Source organism: Dermochelys coriacea, chromosome 3 (assembly GCF_009764565.3).
Source record: "Dermochelys coriacea isolate rDerCor1 chromosome 3, rDerCor1.pri.v4, whole genome shotgun sequence".
NCBI classification, from domain to species: domain Eukaryota; kingdom Metazoa; phylum Chordata; order Testudines; family Dermochelyidae; genus Dermochelys; species Dermochelys coriacea.
Genome location: NC_050070.1, coordinates 165,162,665 through 165,184,737, shown reverse-complemented (window position 1 = coordinate 165,184,737; position 22,073 = coordinate 165,162,665). Strand labels below are relative to the sequence as shown.

General features: G+C 38.7%; 1 protein-coding gene across 5 annotated transcripts in view; it reads left to right on the top strand.

Moving 5' to 3' along the window:
• Positions 1-22,073, top strand: part of SPATA17 (spermatogenesis associated 17) — a 167,241-nt gene that overhangs the window by 56,801 nt on the left and 88,367 nt on the right. For all 5 annotated transcript variants that reach the window (XM_038396694.2, XM_038396692.2, XM_043511749.1 and 2 more), the window contains one exon: positions 15,059-15,182. In XM_038396694.2, coding sequence (XP_038252622.1) covers positions 15,059-15,182 — 124 coding nt within the window. The remainder of the gene's footprint in view (positions 1-15,058; positions 15,183-22,073) is intronic.

Below are 22,073 nucleotides of genomic sequence, written 5' to 3'. Positions count from 1 at the left end.
TTAGTAGCTGAACAAATATGAGTTAATCTAATATTTAAAACCCAATAAACAGTTATCTAGGCTTTTTTATATAATAAAAAGGCCAAAGCTATCTTAAAAATCCTACATTGTTTCCTGTAACATTTTAGACTATTAAATATGGAGGAAGTTTAAAAAGTCAACATTTTAATTATTTATACTTCTTGTTTACTTAAGACCAGGTTGTGACCTCCTTATTCACATTGGTGAGCAGTTAATTACTCAGCCCTGGTCTACCCTGCAAACTTAAATTGGTATAACTACATTGCTCAGAACTATGGCAGATCCACACCCCTGAGTGACATAGTTATACCAACCTGACCTCCAATATAGACAACGCTATGTCGATGGAAGGGCTTCTCCTTCTCCAGGGAAGTGGAGTACCTATAGAGATGGGAGAAGCCCTCCCTTCAAGGTAGGTAGAGTCTTCACTAAGCGCTATAGCAGTGCAGCTGTACCAGTGTTAAGAGCAGATAAGCCTTCACATAAGTGATTTCACTGACATCAACAAGATTCACTTGTCAGCCTTTCAGTGAGAGCAAGGGGCGGACGAATGGGTCACAATGTGGCCCTATCTGTATTCCTTTCAGTAAAAATCAATGGAGTCAGGTTTGCTTCGTTTATGGTCAGTTTCAATATCATGTTCTCACTAGGGCTGTTGATTAATCGCAGTTAACTCACGCAGTTAACTATGATTAAAAAAAGTAATCACAGTTTTAATTGCACTGTTAAGCAATACAATACCAATTGAAATTTATTAAATATTTTGGATGTTTTTCTACATTTTCATATATATTGTATTCTGTGTTGTCTTTGAAATCAAAGTGTATATTATTTTGATTACAAATATTTGCACTGTAACAATGATAAAGAAATAGTATTTTTCAATTCACCTCATACAAGTACTGTAGTGCAGTCTTTGTCGTGAAAGTGCAGCTTACAAATGTAGATCTTGTTTTGTTACATAACTGCACTCAAAAACAAAACGATGTAAAACTTTAGAGCTTACAAGTCCATTCAGTCCCACTTCTTGTTCAGCTAATCGCTAAGACAAACAAGTTTGTTTACATTTACAGGAGATAATGCTGCCCTCTTCTTATTTACAATGTCACCAGAAAGTGAGAATAGAGATTTGCATGGCACTTTTGTAGTTGGCATTGTAAGGTATTTACGTGCCAGATATGCTAAACATTCATATGCCCCTTCATGCTTCGGCCACCATTCCAGAGGACATGCTTCCATGCTGATGACGCTCATTAAACAAATAATGTGTTAATTAAATTTGCGACTGAACTCCTTTGGGGAGACTTGTATGTCCCCTGCTGTTTTACCCTCATTCTGCATATATTTCATGTTATAGCAGTCTCAGATGATGACCCAGCACATGTTGTTCATTTTAAGGACACTTTCACTGCAGATTTCACAAAATGCAAAGAAGGTACCAATGTGAGATTTCTAAAAATAGCTACAGCGCTCGACCCAAGGTTTAAGAATCTGAAGCATCTTCCAAGGACGAGGTGTGAAGCATGCTTTCAGAAGTCTTAAAAGAGCAACATTCCAATGTGGAAACTACAGAACTCAAACCACCAAAAAAGAAAATCAACCTTCTGCTGATGGCATCTGACTCAGATAATAAAATGAACATGCGTCGGTCCACATTGATTTGGGATTGTTATCGAGCAGAACCTGTCATCATCATGGACGCATGTGCCCTGGAATGGTGGTTGAAGCATGAAGGGACATATGAATCTTTAGCACATCTGACACATAAATATCTTGCAACACTGGCTACAACAGTGCCATGTGAACGCCAGTTCTCACTTTCAGGTGACTATGTAAACAAGAAGCAGGCAGCATTATCTTCTGCAAATGTAAACAAACTTGTTTGAGCGATTGGCTGAATAAGAAGTAGAAGTGAGTGGACTCACAGACTAAAATTTTACATCGTTTTATTTTTGAATGCAATTTTTTTTACATAATTCTACATTTTTAAGGTCAACTTTCATGATAAAGAGATTGCATTACAGTATTTGTATTAGGTGAATTGAAAAATACTGTTTCTTTGTTTTTTACAGTTCAAATGCTTGTAATCAAAAATAAATATTAAGTGAGCACTATACACTTATTATTCTGTTGTAATTGAAATCAATATATTTGAAAATGTAAAAAACATCCAAAAATATTTAAATAAATGGTATTCTATTATTGTTTAACAATGCGATTAATCTCACAATTAATGGCAATTAATTTTTTTAATTGCTTGACAGCCCTTGTTCCCACTGATGCAGTGTTTGGGTTGCTAACAATGGAAGGGAACTTTTAATTGTTTAAAAGCAACTGTTTCCATTGTTTTATTTTTTAAATCAAGAAACCATTTTGATGGGTTTTGGTTTTATATAAGTGTGTGTTTAGGAAATACCCATGAAAAACAATGGTTACTTACCTTCTCATAACTGTTGTTCTTTGAGATGGGTTGCTCAAGTCTATTCCAATTAGGTGTGTGCGCACCACATTCATAGTCATTGAAAGGTTTTTCCCTTAGCAGCATCTATCAGGTTGGCTGTGGAGCCCCCTGGAGTGGCGCCTTCATGGCGATGGATCTAGGTCCCTGCCGACCCACCACCTCTTCAGTTCCTTCTTGCAGACAGAGGGAAAAGAAGGTGGGTCTTGGAATGAACATAAGCAACACATCTTGAAGAACAACAGTTATGAGAAGGTGAGTTACTGTTCTTTCTTCTTCGAGTGCTTGCTCATGTCGATTCCAATTAGGTGACTCCTAAGCCCTAACTAGGAAGTGGGTTGGAGCTTATGGAATTACAGATAGGAGCACTGCTCTGCTGAAAACTGCATCCTCCCAGGTGTGCTTGGGTAATAGCATAGTAAGAGGTGAAAGTGTGAACCAAGGACCATGTCACCTCTCTGCAGATCTCCTGGATCGGGACCTGGGCTAGGAATGCTGCCGAGGAGGCCTCTGCTTTTGTGGCATTGCTGTCAGTGCAGGGGCCAGTACTTTTGCAAGATTGTAGCATGCCCAGATACAGAACGTGATCCATGACAACATTTTTTGCGATGATACCAGGTGGCCTTTCAGTCTACCTGCAACTGCCAAGAACAACTGGTTCGACTTGCAGAATGGTTTCGTGCATACAATGTAAAAGACCAGTGCTTGTTGAACTTCCAAGGAGTGTAGCCTTTGCTCCCAACTATCCACATGAGGCTTAAGATAAAAGACTGGGAGAAAAATGTCCTGACTGGCACGGAATTGGGAGATAACCTTTGGAAGGAAGCCGGGTGAGGCCTAAGTTGCACCTTGTCCTTATAAAAAATGGTATAAGGAGGGTCAGAGGTTAGAGCCTTAAGATCAGACACTCTCTTTGCTGATGTTTTGGTGACCAGGAAACGACTAACCATCAGGTTGGCGAAGACTGAATGGCCAGCCGCTCCCGGGTATGACCACCAGGTGGACCTTGAAAGATGATACTGAGAGGAGCTGGTGTTTTAAATGTAATAGGTAGTCTACGATGAGCGGTAAAGGAGCCTGCATCAGGAGAGCACAACCCTGAGAGCACCAGATTGCAAATTTTTTCCACTTGGCTAGGTAGGTAGCCCTGGTGGAGGGTTTCCTGCTGCCAAGTAGGACCTCCCTAGTGGCCTCAGAGCACATTAGCTCCATGAGGTTTAACCATGAAGCTTCCAAGCGGTGAGCTGAAGAGACTCGAGGTTGCGATGATGGAGATGGCCTTTGTCTTGGGTGATCGGGTCTGGAAGCAGGGGCAACGAAATTGGGGAGTCCACTGATAGCTCCAGGAGCATGGTATACCAGTGCTGGTGGGGCCAGGTTGGTTCTATCAGTATGACCGCTGCCCCTTCCCTGCGGCTCTTGAGCAGAACCTTGTGAATGAGTGGAAATGGAGGGAATGAGTACAACAGGTGGTTTGTCCAAGGGAGGAGAAACATGTCCGCAAGGGAGCCCAGACTTTGATTCAGGAAGGAACAGAACCGGAGGCACTTTCTGTTTCTCTTTGTGGCAAACAGGTCAATATGGGGAACTCCCCACATTTGGAAAATGGTGTTCACCACATCTGGGGGAATAGACCACTCATGATTGTGAAAGGATCTGCTGAGATAATCCACCAGCTCGTTCTGAGAACCTGGGAGGAAGGATGCTTCCAGGTGAAATGAGTGAGCTATGCAGAAGTCCCACAGCTTGAAGGCTTCCCAACATAGGGGAGAAGAATGAGCTCCACTCCGCTTGTTTATATAAAACAAGTTGTGTTGTCCATCATCACCTCCATGCATTTCCCTTGCCAGTGAGCCTGGAAGGTCTGGCATGCTAGGTGGACTGCTCTCAGCTTCTGGACATTGATGTGGAGCGAGAGCTCATCTTGTGACCAGAGACCTGGGGTTTGAAGGTCTCGCAGGTGAGCACCCCACCACAACTGTGACGCATCTGTAACCAAGGACAGGCAGAGCTGGAGCTTGGCAAAAGGGACTTCTGTGCATACCTGCTGTGGGTCGAGCCACCAGTGGAATGACTCCAGAACTGGCACCAGGAGGATGACCATCTTGTCCAGACCATCGCGCCCTGGCCAATAGGCCAATGCTAGCCGGCCTGGAGAGGTCTGAGCCTCCGCCTTGCATGTTGTACCATGTATGTACATGCTGCCATGTGCCCAAGGAGCTTCAAACAATTCCTTGCTTTGATGGTGGGGTACTGCTTGAGGCTTTGTATGATGTCTGTCATTGTCCAAAACCGAGACTCTGGCATGAATGCTCTGGCCTGGCCCGAGTCCAACACTGCTCCAATAAACTCCATCCTCCATGTAGGGGATAGGGTTGATTTGCGCACATTGAGAAGGAGACCCAACCTGTCGAAGGTGGATCTTACCAAGTTGACAAGGAGTTCTATTTGTATGTCCTTTTCTAAAAGGAACTTTTGGAAAAACAGGCTCACCTCAAACTGTTTCTCTAGGACTGATCTATATAGCCTGCATCGGACCTGGGAAAGGAAGACCTCCCCTTGAATTAGCTTGGTCTGAATCCAGAGGTGTCCTGGGTAAGCTCAAGATCACCACCTGGTTCCTGAGCCCAATCCTCTAAAACAGCCTGGGTTCGGGCTGAAGCCTGGCCTCTGGGACCCTGTGAAATGGGAGGGTCCCAGAGCTCAAGCTCCAGCCTTAGCCCAAATGTCTACCTCACAATTAAACAGCCCCTTAGTCTGAGCCCCGCAAGTCCAAGTCAGCTGGCAAGGGCCAGCTGCGGGTGTCTAATTGCAGTGTAGACATACCCTCAGTGCACTGCACACGACTGCAGGGTAGATTTACACCCCAGCTTGCTGCCAACTAAGTATTCATGTACACAAGCCTCTAGACTTTGCTGACAGACTTCCTCAGGAATGCAAGGAGTAGTTCAAGGCTGTAATTTTGGATAGTCAAAATCTATCTCTAAGCTCTCCGTACATGCTTCAAATATCATGGCAAGATCCATGGCAACTTCAATTATCATGAGGAGGGTACCTTGGCTTCAGTCTGATTCTTAGTTCCAAAGGAAGTGCAGACAACAATTTGAAGACTGAGTTCTTCAGTACAAAAACAGATGATGCTCTACATTTGTTGAAAGACTCCTGGTCTGTGTTTGGTAGGAGTATACATACCATCTCCTCAAAGAAAACAGGGAAGGCCTCAGTTTTATTCCAGACAGAGATCATCACCAGCAGCTTTTTTCCAATCAAGATCATTGAAGCCTCTGAGGAAGGGGCAGCACTTTCCAAAGAGGAGACTTAGGCTTCTACATGATCTGCCTGTCAGCTGCGACAACCTCAGGGCAATCCTTCTGACATGATACTCAAGAGTAACTCTTTAATTACCCTTACTTCGCCTTGCAGGAGGGCCACGTTTTTTGGGTTTTTTTAGGAACCTCATTGCATCAGACTGCTGGGTTCCAAAAATAATCTGTCCCTATTGCCCATCTCCTTTCCCTTCCCTATTCAGCTGCCTGTCTCATGAGAGACTATTACTGAGGCAGTAGAATTACTTCTGTCTCTTGGAGCAAGAGAAGAAGTTCCACTGCAATATAGGCAGAAGGGATTTAGTCCTGAAGACAAAAAGGGGATGGCATCTACTTCTGGACTTCAGGAGGCTCACACTCTCATCTGCCTCATCAAGTTCAGAATGATAATCCTTGCCTCCATAATTCCATCACTAGATGCTCAGGATTGATCTACAGTTCTTGACCTGCAAGATGCATACTTCCACATATCAATTCTCCCTGCACACAGCTAGTAGCTGAGGTTCCAAGTAGGACAGGCCCACTACAAATACAATATGCTACCCTTCTGAGCTTCAGCAGTTGTAAGGGTCTTTATCAAATGTTTCGTAGTAGTGGTGGCTCACCTGAGAAAAGATGGAATAATAGTTCATCCTTAACTTGATGACTTGCTGGTTTGAGGAAAGTCGCCACAACAGGTAGAGGAATCCATTCAATTGCTCCAACTTTTCATTGCACTGGGCCTAACAATCAACAGAGAGGAGCCTTCCTTGGAACCCACACAGAGAATAGAATTCATAGGGGATGTGTTAGACTTCATTACAGCCAAGGTTTACCGGCCTCAACACAGATTTTAAGCCGTGAACACCTTGTCAACCAGCTGCAGAAACAACCACGCACTATGGTGAGAACTTGCCTAAGTCTGCTCAGTTACAAAGCTTCCTGTATGTTTGTCATAAAGCACATCACACTTCACCTAGAGTGCACGCAGAGCTGGATGAAGTCTGCGTACCTACTGAACATGCACCACGCAGAGATGTCAGTGCATGAAATCAGTGGGAGTTTGTCATTAACTTCGCTGGGAACTAAATTGGGCCCTTATATGCTTCTTAAAAAAAAAAAAAAAGCAAGCTGCTTTTCATTTGCAAAACACAATCTACACACAAATTAACGTCACACACTAAAATCCAAATACTCTCCAATCAGTGTGAATCAGCATACTCATCAAAGCCATTCCAAACCAATCTGGGATTTGGTGCTGGGACTGAATTCTTCCCAACAAACCAGCAGTGGGACACAGACGCACCAATGCAGCCCTTGCACGGCTTCTACTACGGTTCATGGGCTGCTGGCCCATGTATCCTCCTACACACAAGGGGAATTGGCCCAACCAAGTACTGCTTTGTGTACTGCTGCAGAGCATTTTTGTGTGGCATACAGGGGATGTGAATTTCCTCTCAATGATCTGGCCCCCTGTACAGGAGACCCTGGGTGGTTCCAGTGCTTTTTGTACCTTGTCCACCCAGGTAAGTGGACTGGATTTGTACCACTTTGTGTAATGAACTATGTACAGTGCAAAATCCCCTCAATGATTTTCAGACAAAACAATGATGCTTATCATCACCTTACAAAGGTAATTATGCACAAATACATAGTTGAAATGAACATAGAATACTATGTGGATGGCTGGTTGATTAGAGATATAACATTGCACATTTGTTTGCCAAATGAGCATATTATGTAAGGCTGCACATTATTGTTCCATGAGTTAGGAAGGTTCTAGGCAGGAGAGGCCATAGACGCAATACAAATTGAGTATCTTTCTGAGAGTCACATACAAGGCAGATAGTTTCAGAATACTATTGGGCCACAATAACTCACCAGCAAGACAGTTTCCAAACTCCTCCACCTGTTAAGGATCTGCCCTCCTCAAAAAGATGTCCCTATTTCTGCTTAATCAGCTGTGGCAGGCACCTTTCTTTTCCAAACATACTCAAGAATCCACTGTGCTAGTTGCATGACATCATCTCTCAGGCATCAATGTAGCTGGTCAAAACAGGCTGGGGCACATTTCAGTATTAACAGTACATGGTGGATGCACTGAGTGGAAATAGACTCTCATATAAGGCAGAGAATGGAATGGTAACTAGATGTCACCATATCTAACATATACGGTAATGTATGTCTTCTGTTATAAATATATCTGTGTACAGAGCACCATAATCTATGCTTTACATTCTTCCTCCGAGGCTAGACATATAGGAGTGTTTAATTTTTACTGAATATTTTTGGTAAAGTCAAACCATTTTTAATACAGCAGGTCAGCTTCTGCTCTCAGATACACCAGTACAACCCCATTAAATCAATAGGTATATACTGGTGTAGCTAAGAAATTGTCACAGTTATTGCATTTAGAGTTCCATGTTCTTTGTTTGAGGGGGAAGGATGATGTATATAGTTGGGAGGGTAAAATTGATTTAGGCTGGCTTCTCTTATGCTAAGATTACCTATTGCCTATGTTGCAGGAATTTTATGATTTGAGGGCTAAGCTATTTCAAATCACAATAACTTTGTGCTCCTTCTGGGTACTCTAGGCAAATTATACTGCATATTGATTTTCTCAAATGCCCTTTACTTTAATTAATACTGTGATTTTATGGTTATCTGGTCACAAGATCACAAAATTCCTGTTAAAACGCAAACAAAATGCAATATTTTGATAAAGTTCAATAAATGTAGGTCAGTATAAATCTGTGAAATGATGCTGTTCTATGCAGCACCATTAAAATCTGTATATTGCTGAAATCATCATTTAAAGACCTTTCCAAAAGTGCCAGGAACAATATTCTATATCTATTTTTAACCTTTATACAGACAGCAGGAGCGCGGTAATCCAAATCTGCATCTCATAGCCAACACCACTGCATGTTTCATAATGAAACATCAGAATAACAGTAAGTTATGCTGGCACATGAACAACTTTTATTTTAAAACCTAATATGAAATAATCAATAATTTACAAGTCAACAGCTACCTCACAGATTTGTTAGGCACAATCTTATCTGAATCACGATGAAAAGTGTTTCTGAGCACATCAGTTTGTAAACATAGGCACATTTTGGATGTCATTGAAACAGCCCCCATTACAGTGGTAACAAGCAAATGTACTTTTTTCCCAAACGATCATCAGTGTTCCTCTGTCTATTCAGTCTTTTGCAGATCATTTTTCACACAGCATCCACCAAAAGTGCACATATTTATTTTCTTGACATAGGAATGTCACAAAACAGCTGACCAGTTTTTGAAAAATATTTCAAAAATTAATTAATATAAAACAATTTTTGCATCTGCAGAATTCCTATTTTCTCTCACCACAGAGCTTGATGAAAACACAGACGGTTACGCTCTAGCTTGATAAAACTATTTGGCAGAGGTGCTTAATGACTTGTTTCGGTTTTCACCAAGAAGGTTGGTGGCGATTGGACGTCTAACATAATGAATGCTGGTGAAAATGAGGTAGGATCAGAGTCTATGATAAGGAAAGACAAGTCAAAAATTACTTAGACAAGTTAGATGTCTTCAAATCACCAGGGCCTAATGAAATGCATCCTACAATACTCAAGGAGCTGACATAGGAGATATCTGAGCCATTAGCAATTATCTTTGAAAAGTTATGGAAGATGAGAGACATTCCAGAAGACTGGAAAAGGGCAAATATAGTGCCCATCTATAAAAAAGGAAATAAGGACAACCCGGGGAATTACAGACCAGTCACCTTAACTCCTGTACCCAGAAAGATAATGGAGCAGATAATTAAGAAATCAGTTTGCAAACACCTAGAAGATAATGAGGTGATAAGTAACAGTCAGCATGGATTTGTCAAGAACAGATCGTGTCAAACCAACCTGATAGCTTTCTTTGACAGGGCAACAAGCCTTGTGGCTAGGGGGAAGCAGAACATGTGGTATATATTGACTTTAGTAAGACTTTTAATGACCTTCTCAAACAATCTAGGGAAATACAACCTATATGGAGCTACTATAATGTGGGTGCATAACTGGTTGGAAAATCATTCCCAGAGATTAGTTATTCACAGTCATGCTGGAAGGGCATAACAAGTGGGGTCCCGCAGGGATCGGTTCTGGGACTGGTTCTGTTCAATATCATCATCAATGATTTAGATAATGGCATAGAGAGTACACTCATAAAGTTTGCAGACAATACCAAGCTGGGAGGGGTTGCAAGTGCTTTGGAGGATAGGATTAAAGTTCACAATGATCTAGACATACTGGAGAAATGTTCTGAAGTAAATAGGATGAAATTCAATACGGACAAATCCAGAGTACTCCACTTAGGAAGGAACAATCAGTTGCACACATACAAAATGGGAAATAACTACCTAGTAAGGAGTACTGCGGAAAGGGATCTGGGGATCATAATGGATCAAAAGCTAAATATGAGTCAACAGTGTAACACTGTTGCAAAAAAAGCAAACATCATTCTAGGATGTATTAGCAGAAGTGTTGTAAGCAAGACACGAGAAGTAATTCTTCCACTCTACTCTGAGCTGATTAGGCCTCAACTGGAGTATTGTGTCCAGTTCTGGGCGCCACATTTCAGGAAAGGTGGACAATTTGGAGAGAGTCCAGAAAAGAGCAACAAGAAGAAAACATGACCTATGAGGGAAGATGGAAAAAATTGGGTTTGTTTAGTTTGGAGAAGAGAAGACTGAGAGGGGACATGACAACAGTTTTCAAGTACATAAAAGGTTGTTACAAGAAGGAGGGAGAAAAATTGTTCTTCTTAACCTCTGAGGATAGGCCGAGAAACAATGGGCTTAAATTGCAACAAAAGTGGTTTAGGTTGGACATTAGGAAAAGCTTCCTAACTGTCAGAGTGGTTAAGCACTGGAATAAATTGCCTAAGGAGGTTGTCAAATCTCCATTATTGGGGATTTTTAAGAGCTGGTTAGACAAACACATGTCAGGGATGGTCTAAATAATACTTAGTCCTGCCTTGAGTGCAGGGGACTGGATTAGATGACCTCTTGAGGTCCCTTCCAGTCCTATGATTCTCTGATTCTATTTGACTATATTAAATTTCCTTTCCACACATGGAGCATCCACAGAAGACAATGAGTACTTGTGGCACCTTAGAGACTAACAAATTTATTTGTTAGTCTCTAAGGTGCCACAAGTACTCCTTTTCTTTTTGCGAATACAGACTAACATGGCTGCTACTCTGAAACAGGAGACAATGGAAGTTTTGACCTGAAGCGAAGGTTATAATACTGATCACTGTGAATCAAGAGGTTGGGGTTGAGGAGCTAACACAGCATATGAAATATTTACATCCTTGATTGCATGAGGCATTCACAGAGAAAGGATTACTTATTAGTACTTGTTGAATGTACTGTTTATAAAGAAAAATAGAAACAGTTGAGAGGGAGGGCCTGATTCAAAGCCCATCAAAGTCATTGGGAGTCTTTCCATTGACATCAGTGAGTTTGGGATTTTTGTGTGTGCGCAAGCATATATGCATGTGGTTGTGGATCTCAGTGTTATTGGTAGATATATGATGTCTAAAGGTAATGTCTGTAGTACATTCTTTACATATATGCTGGTTTCATCTGTCTCTTTACATACTGGCCAACTGTCCCATTGCAGAGAGCATAGTCTCGGAGCCTAAATATTATACTGTGAATAATATAGAGTCATATTTAATGTCTTTTTCATTAAATCCTTGAGTTTGATCTCACTACCATTGATATCAATGGGACTAAGATCAAGTCTTTAAAATGTGATAGAAAGGATATGTGGGGATTTCAGGGTGTAAATCATTTTAGAATAAATCTAAATTGATATCATTTTGCTAAGCAGTCTATATGTATAGTAGTGTTTAGACTAATACATACTCTACATTTTGTAAAAAGAAAAGGAGTACTTGTGGCACCTTAGAGACTAACAAATTTATTAGAGCATAAGCTTTCGTGAGCTACAGCTATGACTTCAAGGACAGAGCCATCAGAGGTAACTACACATGTTAACAATATTATAATAAAGTAAAGTAATGTAAACATTACGCATACAATATTACTGAAACAGAATATGTTAGCAAAATATGTAGGCTGTTGAAAATATATTAAAATATATTAAAAATTATATAGTTATTTAAAAGAACTTACATTCATGAGTGGTTTCGTGTAGAACATTAATGAAGAGATGTGTGGCTATTTGTAAGGAATTGTGAATAGTACTTTCTAATAAAATTATATATTGCCTTGAACTTCATTTCAACAAATGATCTAAACTTTTTTTTGACTTGAAAAAATTATGGTAATGAATAATTCATTCTAAATAATGTAGTAAATCCTAACTGATGACATGGGACAAATATTTTACCCTTCGTTATTATTAAATCTGTAATAAAATGCATATATATTTATTGATATCTTTGAGGATTTTCACCAGTTTTCTCTTGAACAATATAACTTCTTATAGTTGGGTAAAAGTGGATAAGAATAGGAAGAAGTTGTAATCATATACTTATAGGCAGTTTATCAGCTATTTACAATGGTGCTCAGGCTGAATGTAAGAATCTAATGAAAAAGAATGAGATGCAGTATTAAATATGTAAAATATAGAATATGTGCACAAATATTTAAGTATAAAGCTGCCTAAAATAAAAAAGTTAACTCGATAACACATGCACTTTTTAAAAAAATTATTTATGGTTAATATAGAACAAAGAGTTTCCTTGTAAAAATACTTATTTACCCACATATAACTGCTCTGAAGTCTGTACCTTAAGGACAAAGAAAGGTCGCCAATCTTTCCAACTCCTAGTTCTTTGTCAGAAATGGACACAGTTAATGAGGTTTGTTTGGTACAGCACAAATTCTCAGACACAGATAGAGATCCTTTCAATGGAAACAAATTTGTTTGGCTTTACCAGGTTACTTAGCGATTAATAATAGCCTTGAGATGCAGGTCAGAAAGGTCATTGTACCCGCTTGCCAGCACAATCTAAAATGTGCAGGTAGTCCAGGTCTGCAGGCTGCAAGGCCCCCAAATGCTATGCATAAAGTAAAAGAGGCTATTTTCCAACTTCTTTTTTCATATTAATAAGCAATTTTCAAGAGAAGGGTGGCAAAATGGGGGCCATGCTACTCTAAGTAATTCATTTATTTTGCAATTTAATCTTATGTTGGAAAAAATTACACTGCTGCAAAAGCATAGCATGGTGATTTTTAAACGTCAGTATGTTTCATAAGTAACCTTGTATGAAATATTGTATTAGCAGCCTTTAACAGTAAACTGCAACAAAAAATATTTGCAGAGATTGAAACATACCTATACATCTTTTCCTACCTTTAATGTATTTCCTTTTCATTCTATTTTTGTCTTGCACATTTGAAGAAAAAACATGCATGATTTACTTAACATTTTACTCATTTTACCAGGTGTTGTGGATTAATATTTTGGTAAAGAAAAGTTGAAAGACTGTAGTATGAATCAAATTTAAAAATGATACAATTTTAATATATAGTTTCTTTAAGAATTTATTTTAACTGAGTTCATATATTTATAAGACATTTATTACCATTTCACATGTTTTTGTGGATTAAATTAACATTATAATAATTATAACAGCTAGCATTACAAAGCTGGAACCCAATCATGCAAACACTGATTGAGGTCATTTGACTTCCTTGTAGGATTACTTACATCAATAAAGTTAAAGTTACATAAACATGCTTAAATATTTGCCTGATTTGATCCTTGTTCTCCAGGGGCCAAATCCTGCTCTCATTGAAGTCAATGGGAGTGCTACCATTGACTTCTGTGGGGGAAGTATCAGATCCCAGATCCAGACATATGAACTGTGCATTTGTCTTCACTTTTTATTTTATGTAACATATTCTGAAAAAAGGCCAGAATTTACTCACCTAATCACTGAAAAAGCTGGTGTCTTTCACACACAGGTTAATTTGAACTAGCTGTTTCTTAAGAACAATAATAGCATACGTTAATCAAGCTAACCTCTTTTAACTGGGTCAAAATAATTCAATACACATGCACTGTGAACTATAACACTGAATTATGCTTAGTGTAGGACATTAATTTACTCTACAAGTTTGCATAATTTGGGGCCAGACTGGTCCTTTTGGGAAGAAAATCCATGGGAAGAAGCCATTGATGAGAAAATCTCTGCAAGTTTTACCTTGCATAGTTTTCCTCAGATTGTTCAACTGGAAATATGGGTTTGTCGCTTCCTGCAAAACAGACAGTAGGATTAGCCTCTTGCTACCTGTGGATCTTCCAAGAACTACTGGAGGCTCAGGGACATTTGTTCCGCAGACCTTGTGATCCCTCCACACTGGCTCCAGGAACCCCTGCCTCACAACCTGTTTTCCTGGCAGTGACTTTGCTGTGGACTCCCCATGACAGTGGCTGCTCTGTACTACCCTTGTCAGAAAGGCTCCATGCTGAGGAGGGAGATGTCCAGGAAAGTTAATTTTGCATGTGTCTTTCCCAAGGACTTCTCATGTACTTAATGAGAAAGGTGTATGCCCCTGGACCCTGCTCACCTGCCTGCAGCCCATGTCCCAACCCTTCTCCATGCACAGATCCTCAACCCTGCAGAGGGCTCAGTGATGCAGCAAGGAGAGGGATATCAAATAGTCAAGCTTACCCTTCCTCCTTCTAACCCTTCTGCACATGCAAGGACAGAAGGGGTAGAGGGTCTGTCACAGGGTTATGATCTACCACTCTGTCACAAGGTACTAGCTTAAATATAAACTATGAGTTTACATGCGGATGTCCATTTGAATGAAGTTACTACATTAAAATAAATTCTATTTAATGAAACTCACGGTAAAATGGTTTTTGATAAAACAGTGCACAGAATATCTATTACTTCTGTTTTAACAAAATATTTAAATAACACTATCAACATCTTCCTCAAAATAAAAGCTAAAGAATATAAATGAACGAATTTTGAATAAATGTGGTATACTGTACAATACACATAGAATGTAGATTTAACACTTTAATGGTACCAAATGTTAGTCACATCCATACAGAATCCATCTCCTATACTGCAGAATGTACCAAGTAGATTTTAACATTCCACTGATTTCCATTGATTGTTAATGGATGAAGGCAGCACCTTGAATGCCATAGAGAACCAGCTGTGAAAGAGTTAAAAAAAAAAGTGTTAGCATCTTTTTTCACCTCTGGACTGTAAATAACAAAGAGTTGTTTTGATGCAGGAAAGAACTAGAGGAGTTTGCAGAGATGAAGGAGAAAGAAAAGGAGAAAAAAGACCTAGAAAGAGAAGAAAAGAAAAAGGATCACCAAGCCCGAAAGATGCATTACCTCCTCAGCACAGAGCAGGTTGGTATACCTGTCCCTGACAGCTCATGCAAACCACTTGGGCCCCCAGCTTGACAGAGATAAACTAGCAGGCTGAATGGGACATGACTTGTTGAAAAGATATCACAAAGACACTACTTTGAGTTCAATTTAGTGCTTTTCTATAGGTGAGAGCAGGTACCATGACTATTCTGTGACAGCAGCTTCACAGAGGCAGTAACAGCACTGCTGGCAGAAAGAATCCAAGTCAGCAGTTTGATCTGCCACTGTGATAACACAACACGAAGGGCATAACCTCGCTTTAAAAACTCATTTTGACTGGCTTATTGTTGTGTGGTTGCACTTGTCAAGAACTAACAAGTTATTAAGCTGAGAAGCAGTTTCATTTTTTCTTTTTTAATTGAGCTAATGATTGGATTGATATTGTGCTCTTCTGCTGTGTTTTAAAATACATTGTAAATGTAGGGTTTCAGCTAAAGCTTTTCACAGAACTGCCTGGATCAGCACATTTACCTTGATTATTTTCACATAGGTATGCCTCTGGAATTTTTAATATTTACTGATTAATTTGATTGCACTGCTAAAAGTTCTAGACTTTTCAAGTCTTCCTATACAATGTGGTTGGCAGGAAGTCAAATTTGTTAGTAATTAATAGAGTTGATCTTATATGGTAAAACAGGATTTAAGAACATTTGTTCAAATTTTGAAGGGCTGTTCTATTTTGACTATATTTGTGGTCCTTGCTAGTCCCTATTTGTGAACATTAGTGCAAATGTTTTTTTTCTTTCCATGATTGTTTGGTAAATAGTTGTTCTTCACATGAATACCTGTCTTTCCATGTGAAATTTCAGGCATGAACAAAACATTTGTATTCATAATTTCCTATTTGTTGTTTGCTACTCATTGTTCGTTATTTGTTACAATAAAAATGATCAGTCATCTGATCAGGGAGCAAGAACAATACCATGTGACTCAGTGGCAGCAAATTTAGCATTTTTCAGTGTTTATGAATCATTTATGATCCACCCATAGTTTGAAACTTGTTTGCATTAATTGTATGTCAGTTTTGAAAAGTGAATACATTTAGTAAAAAGGAGTAACTTTAATTGCAAAATTACTAAATTCAAGGTCTGTTCAGAAGCAATTTGCAAACAGAGAAAAGGCCTAAGTTAGTAATTGAATATTATTCACCACAAATAATTTGGCCAGCTGTAGAAATAGTACATTTTCCACATAAAATGTTCTTAAAGTTTTTACATTTTCTTGGACCATTTTTTGGAAAAAATAACTTTTTTTTACAGTAATTCCAATATTAAGCAGATACATCAAACAAAATATTAGAAATAAGGATGGCCTAACAAACCAAGTGTTAATGTGGATAAAATGTTCTACACCTTTAGTATCTGAAAAATTAAACTGTGGTATGTTCACCATTCTTTTAGATGGCTAGTGAGATGAACTGAATTACTTATGGTCTAAAATATAATGAACTCATTTTGTTCCTGTGCCAGGTTAGAAAACTGCATTTTCCTTTACCATTGGGGACTTTTACACCCCAAGATTCATCCTTAAGGAATGGCAAGCAGCATTTGTACCTCAGTCCTCAAGTTAAGATTTTCGTGGTGGAGGGCAGCAGTAAGCATCATGGTCTTATGGATTTGGGTTTCTGATTTAACAAAAACAAAGCTTGACAGACACAGTTTTGCAGAACTAAAAACACTCTGGTTTTGCTCACTGCCAGGGTCTACATATTCCATGACTCTGAGGCCACAAAATTTGCCACAGAAGTCACAGTTTGGTACTGAATTGTGATCCAGGAGCTGAGCTATAATTTTTTTATTTTTTTAAAAATATCCCCTCTATTAAGAAAAAGTACCCTAATAAGAAAAAATAAGTTAAATTACTGTGCATTATTGGCACTCATTTAAATTGCCGCATCTTCACTTTGCCTCTTCATGCAGCAAGATGGTTTGATATAAATGAATGCGTTTTACAGAAATATTGAAATACGATTTTGGATTTTTTTTCTTAGCTCTTTTCTATACTGATTTGCTTCTTTGTGACAGATAGTAAAATAATATAATGTTAAAGGTTATCGATATTAAATATCAGTATTTTCTGCTGTTGCTATTTCCATTGCATATTCCATAAACATTTTACCATAGCTGAATGAGAAATAAAATTTCAAGCAAAATACCGACATAGCATTATTTTAGGATATTTTATAATTCAGGAAGTCCCATATGTTGCTAAAGATTAACAGCTGTAGACTAAAAATAGGCTATCATAGATCTGAAGAACTCAGTCTTCCATAGACTATTCAGAATTGTAGCTTTAGATGCTTGTGGAAGTTAATGCTTGAGATATCATGTTGATGTCTTTTCCTTATGTTCTGCAGCACAAACATTAACATTGACATTGACTGCCGTTGTGACTGCAGCGATTTGAATACTAGAGCGCCTGGTGCTTACAAGTTCAACAGTTACATTTTTACAAAGGCTGCAAATTAATATAGTATTTAATATAGTGTTACACTTTGTTTAACCTGTGTTATGCTTACAATAAATAAAACATGGATCAATAAACTCAGTGATAGCTTTTAAAGAGTATATATATAAAAATTATACCATATTATAGTAATTTCAAATTACTATTTTACTATATTTGTTGGTAAATAATGAACTCTATTTATAAGAATTTGCAATAATATAGCAATTTATTGTTGATGTTTGTACATATGCACTTATTTATACAAATATTTTAACACAGATACATGATTACTTCAGCTATACATCCGTGCTTGAATTAACAGACCTTTATGAATTTATTAATTTAAAAATAAGAGTATTTTCTGGACATCTACATTTCAGAAAGAAATCTAAACATTTGAGATATTCATAATCAATATTTACTAGCAGTAATAGTGTTAATTTGTTGTCACACACTTAATCAACATTATTCCCTGAAAATTGTTTGTTATGCATCCCACTAACTTCAAAACACAAATAAATTTTACAGCTTTAGAAAATAAACAGCATCTACTTTTTGTCTCTATGTAGCTGGTGTTGTTCATGCACCACAAATACAGCCCAAACTTTGTAGCTATAAGAGGAGGTTTGAAAATAGAATGTGATTTTTCATTTGAGTAAAACTAAGTTAGTTGGAAAATAATGCCCAGAGAAATAAATTATGAACTCTAAAATTCTATGCTTATGAAATACTAAGCTTTTACTCAACTTGCTTTATGTATCAATAGCTTCAATAACTAGACAAGTAACCCCTAACATAGATGAACTTCCTTTGTTTGAAGAAAATTTCTCCTACATAATTCCCATAATTATGAAGAAACCTGCAACAGACTCCATGCCCTTGTTATCAAGTAATAAATTATGTTGTCTGCTCCACCTACTGGTTGCTTTTTGCAAGAGATTCCATTGTGGAATATAGAAAAAAATATCTTGAAAAGGTATCAACACTGTTATCAATCTAAATTCTATTAGAAAAACTGAACTCTTCTCTTTTAGATTTTAATAAGCTTATATGTATTTATGCTCAACAATATTTTCCTTATCTGATTTTAAAGGAACAATATAAGTGCTGTGTTTTATGATGAACAAGATACCTTAAAAATGCAAGGAGTTAAAAATTGCATGACAGGGTTAGCAAAAACTCTGCCTTTGTTCAGATTATTTCTTTGAATACAAATGTTGGCAGCACATTATAGAGTAAAAAAAAGTCCCACTGGTCTATTTTATATTTTTATTTTATTATTTCTCTTTTTACATTTATAAATCAAATCATGAACAGGTTCTTAAGCTTTATTTGCTATCAGTCCATAATTGCAGTGTGCAAATTGGTACTATAGTGTTAATGGATCCCTTTTAAATATAATTAATATTTTAAAAATAAGGTTTTTTAAATTTAATATTTCTATTATGAATATGTACCATATATCTGCTTTTCTCTTTTTGTGTTAGTGAACTCAGACGTGTGTGCAGGTTTTACCTGGTCTCCTCTAAGTACATATTAGCAAGTAAATGTGGCAAATTGATTAAGAGGCCAATTTTCCAAAGTGCTGACAAACTGTAGCTGTCTTTGAAATCAATGGAAGGTGAAGGAGCTCAGCACCTTAAAGGAATTGTCCAGCACTTCACAGGATTGGGTTTGAAAAGGCTATACTTGATGGGACAAGGGACTGCATGTCTCAGTCACTGCATGATTCTAACAGCTCATATTCCCAGATGTACTTGGGCACACAACACAATAGCAGTGAAAGTCAGACTTTTCTTGTAGATGTATGATGGACCAAAGCCAGGGCTCTAGCAGCTATGGAGACACACTGTATGTCAAAGGCTGAAGTAACCCTCTACTATTATAATTGTCTCTGTGATTGGAAGAAGGAATAGAGAATCAGTGGAATAGTATTGCCTCACCACTGACCATCTTTTCCTCCAGGCACTCCCACTGCCACGCAAGATGATGGGAAATGTGTATTTTTTCTCCATTCTCCTTTTGCTCCTAAACAGTGGAACTGATTTTGCTCAACTTTTCACTACCAAATTCATCTTTGAATAGAGACCAAGTATGGAAAATTGCAGCCCAAATGATGAAAGTTTTCCTTCACGGCATTACTTCCACAGATGCATAATGTGAGAGTTGTAAGCCTGGCCCCACAGCCGCAGAACCTCTTTGAGCATTACTGGCCATCTGGGGTGCCCCAAGGTCATAATCTCACACTGAAGGACTCAGATCCATCTTTGGTTCCAACCCCAGTCCGTTCTCTTCTGGGATCCACCAAGCTGGGATCAGCTAGACTGATATTGTCAACAGTTCATGGGATCCTCTATTTACCCAAGAGCAGAAACACTTGAGACCCTCTGATCTTAGAAAAGTTGGCTTATTCAGTTCTGCTGGTGCTCTTCCTAGTGTTCCTGATTCATGTACACAAGCTTCTGTTGGGCCATTTCTCTGCCCCAATCAGCTCCTGGCTGGAAAACTTACCAGGGCAGTTTCATTCTCTGGGTATTGTGCTCTTTTGATTTTTTGGCCCTATAGTCTTCAACCTCCTTCTTCTGTAACATCAAGAGAAGAGGGGGTTGATAAGAGTCTTGTGTCTTTATTGCTGACGAGCCCTAGGTTTGCACCTCCTATAAAGATCAAGAAGACTGATTCTCCTAGTTCTGCAGTTTTACAGGATGTGACATCCATCACTTTGTCAGAGGAGGATACAGTTGAGAAGTCCCCTGAAATGCCCTATTGTTCCCCATCTTCTGAGGAGGCTGTGCTGACTGCCTCTTCCTCTCCTCTCAGTGACACTTAGGGTTCCAAGGCTCAGTTTGTAGGAGACCAATTTCTCTTGACATTCTTTTGGAAGCTCCTAAGCAGAGAATCCTCCTAAGCTCCTTGATAACAGAGCTTCAAGAGAAGGACAAGATAGGTTTCCCTATTAAAGACTGCTTGTTAGAGTCTGCAAAGGAAGTGTAGAATCATTCTGCCTCAATTGTGTCTGCCTCAGGGAAGCTCAACTCCTTCTATTGAATACTGAGAGAATAATTGGAATTATTTTTTTCTATCTTTTACCTTGGCATTCTAATGATCTCAGCAGTGGTTGAAAAGTCTAATTTGGGAAAGGTGTCTTCCTTTCCTGGGAAAAAGGAATGTAAACACTTTGAGCTTTTTGGAAGGAAGGCCCACTTCTTGGCCGCCTTGAATTTATGTGCTTCTAATTCCTAAGTGGTGAGGCAAGGTATAATTTTTTTTTATGGTCCAAGATGTCTTCAGCACTTTCCTGAGGACAGAAACAGAAATTTTTGGAGCTCTTTTAAGAAGGTCAAGAAGTGTCAAAGCATACTGTTAGGGCTTTTTTTGAAATCTCTGATATAGCTTCTAAATCTCTAGCTACAGCTTCTCACTTACAGGAACACTCCTACCATCAGAATTCAGATTGTTCTGTTGAAGTGCAAGGCCAAGGTTACTGTCATGCAGTTTGAAGGTTCTGACCTGATCAATTTAAAAACTGGTGAGCCTCTGTTATTCAGGAGATCAGTTTAGGTGATTACAAAGTCCCTTCTTATCTTAAAATCTATACAAATCTATGAAGTTTTGTTGGGAAACCACCAATAACTAAACAAAGTTGCTACTTTTTGGACTGGCAGTAGTCCCTATGATTTTCAACCAGTGTTTAGCTGTGGTGCAGACCAGCTACTGTGTCAGGGACTTAGTATGCTTAAGCAACTGGCTCTCAGGAGGCCAGTCTTATGTCAGGGTCATTCATGCCCCAGAGGAGATTTTCATAACTTGAGAGTAAACACTGACCAAGGTTCTTATGTTCATAGTAAAAAGAAAAGGAGTACTTGTGGCACCTTAGAGACTAACAAATTTATTAGAGCATAAGCTTTCGTGAGCTACAGCTCACTTCATCGGTGAGCTGTAGCTCACGAAAGCTTATGCTCTAATAAATTTGTTAGTCTCTAAGGTGCCACAAGTACTCCTTTTCTTTTTGCGAATACAGACTAACACGGCTGCTACTCTGAAACCTATGTTCATAGTAATACTCTGGGCTTCAGAGTAGCAGCCGTGTTAGTCTGTATCCTCAAAAAGAAAAGGAGGACTTGTGGCACCTTAGAGACTAACAAGTGTATTTGCGCATAAGCTTTCGTAAGCAACAGCACACTTCATCAGATGCATTCAGTGGAAAATACAGTGGGGAGATGTATATACACAGAGAACATGAAACAATGGGTGTTACCATACACACTGTAATGAGAGTGATCAGGTAAGGTGAGCTATTACCAGCAGGAGAGCGGGAAAAAAACTTTGTGTCTGCCTTCCTTAAGACAGATTCTTTAGTCCGCAAACTTAGCCAGGCCCACACTGGAAAGCCTGACAAGATTCTGTGTTTGGATATAAGGC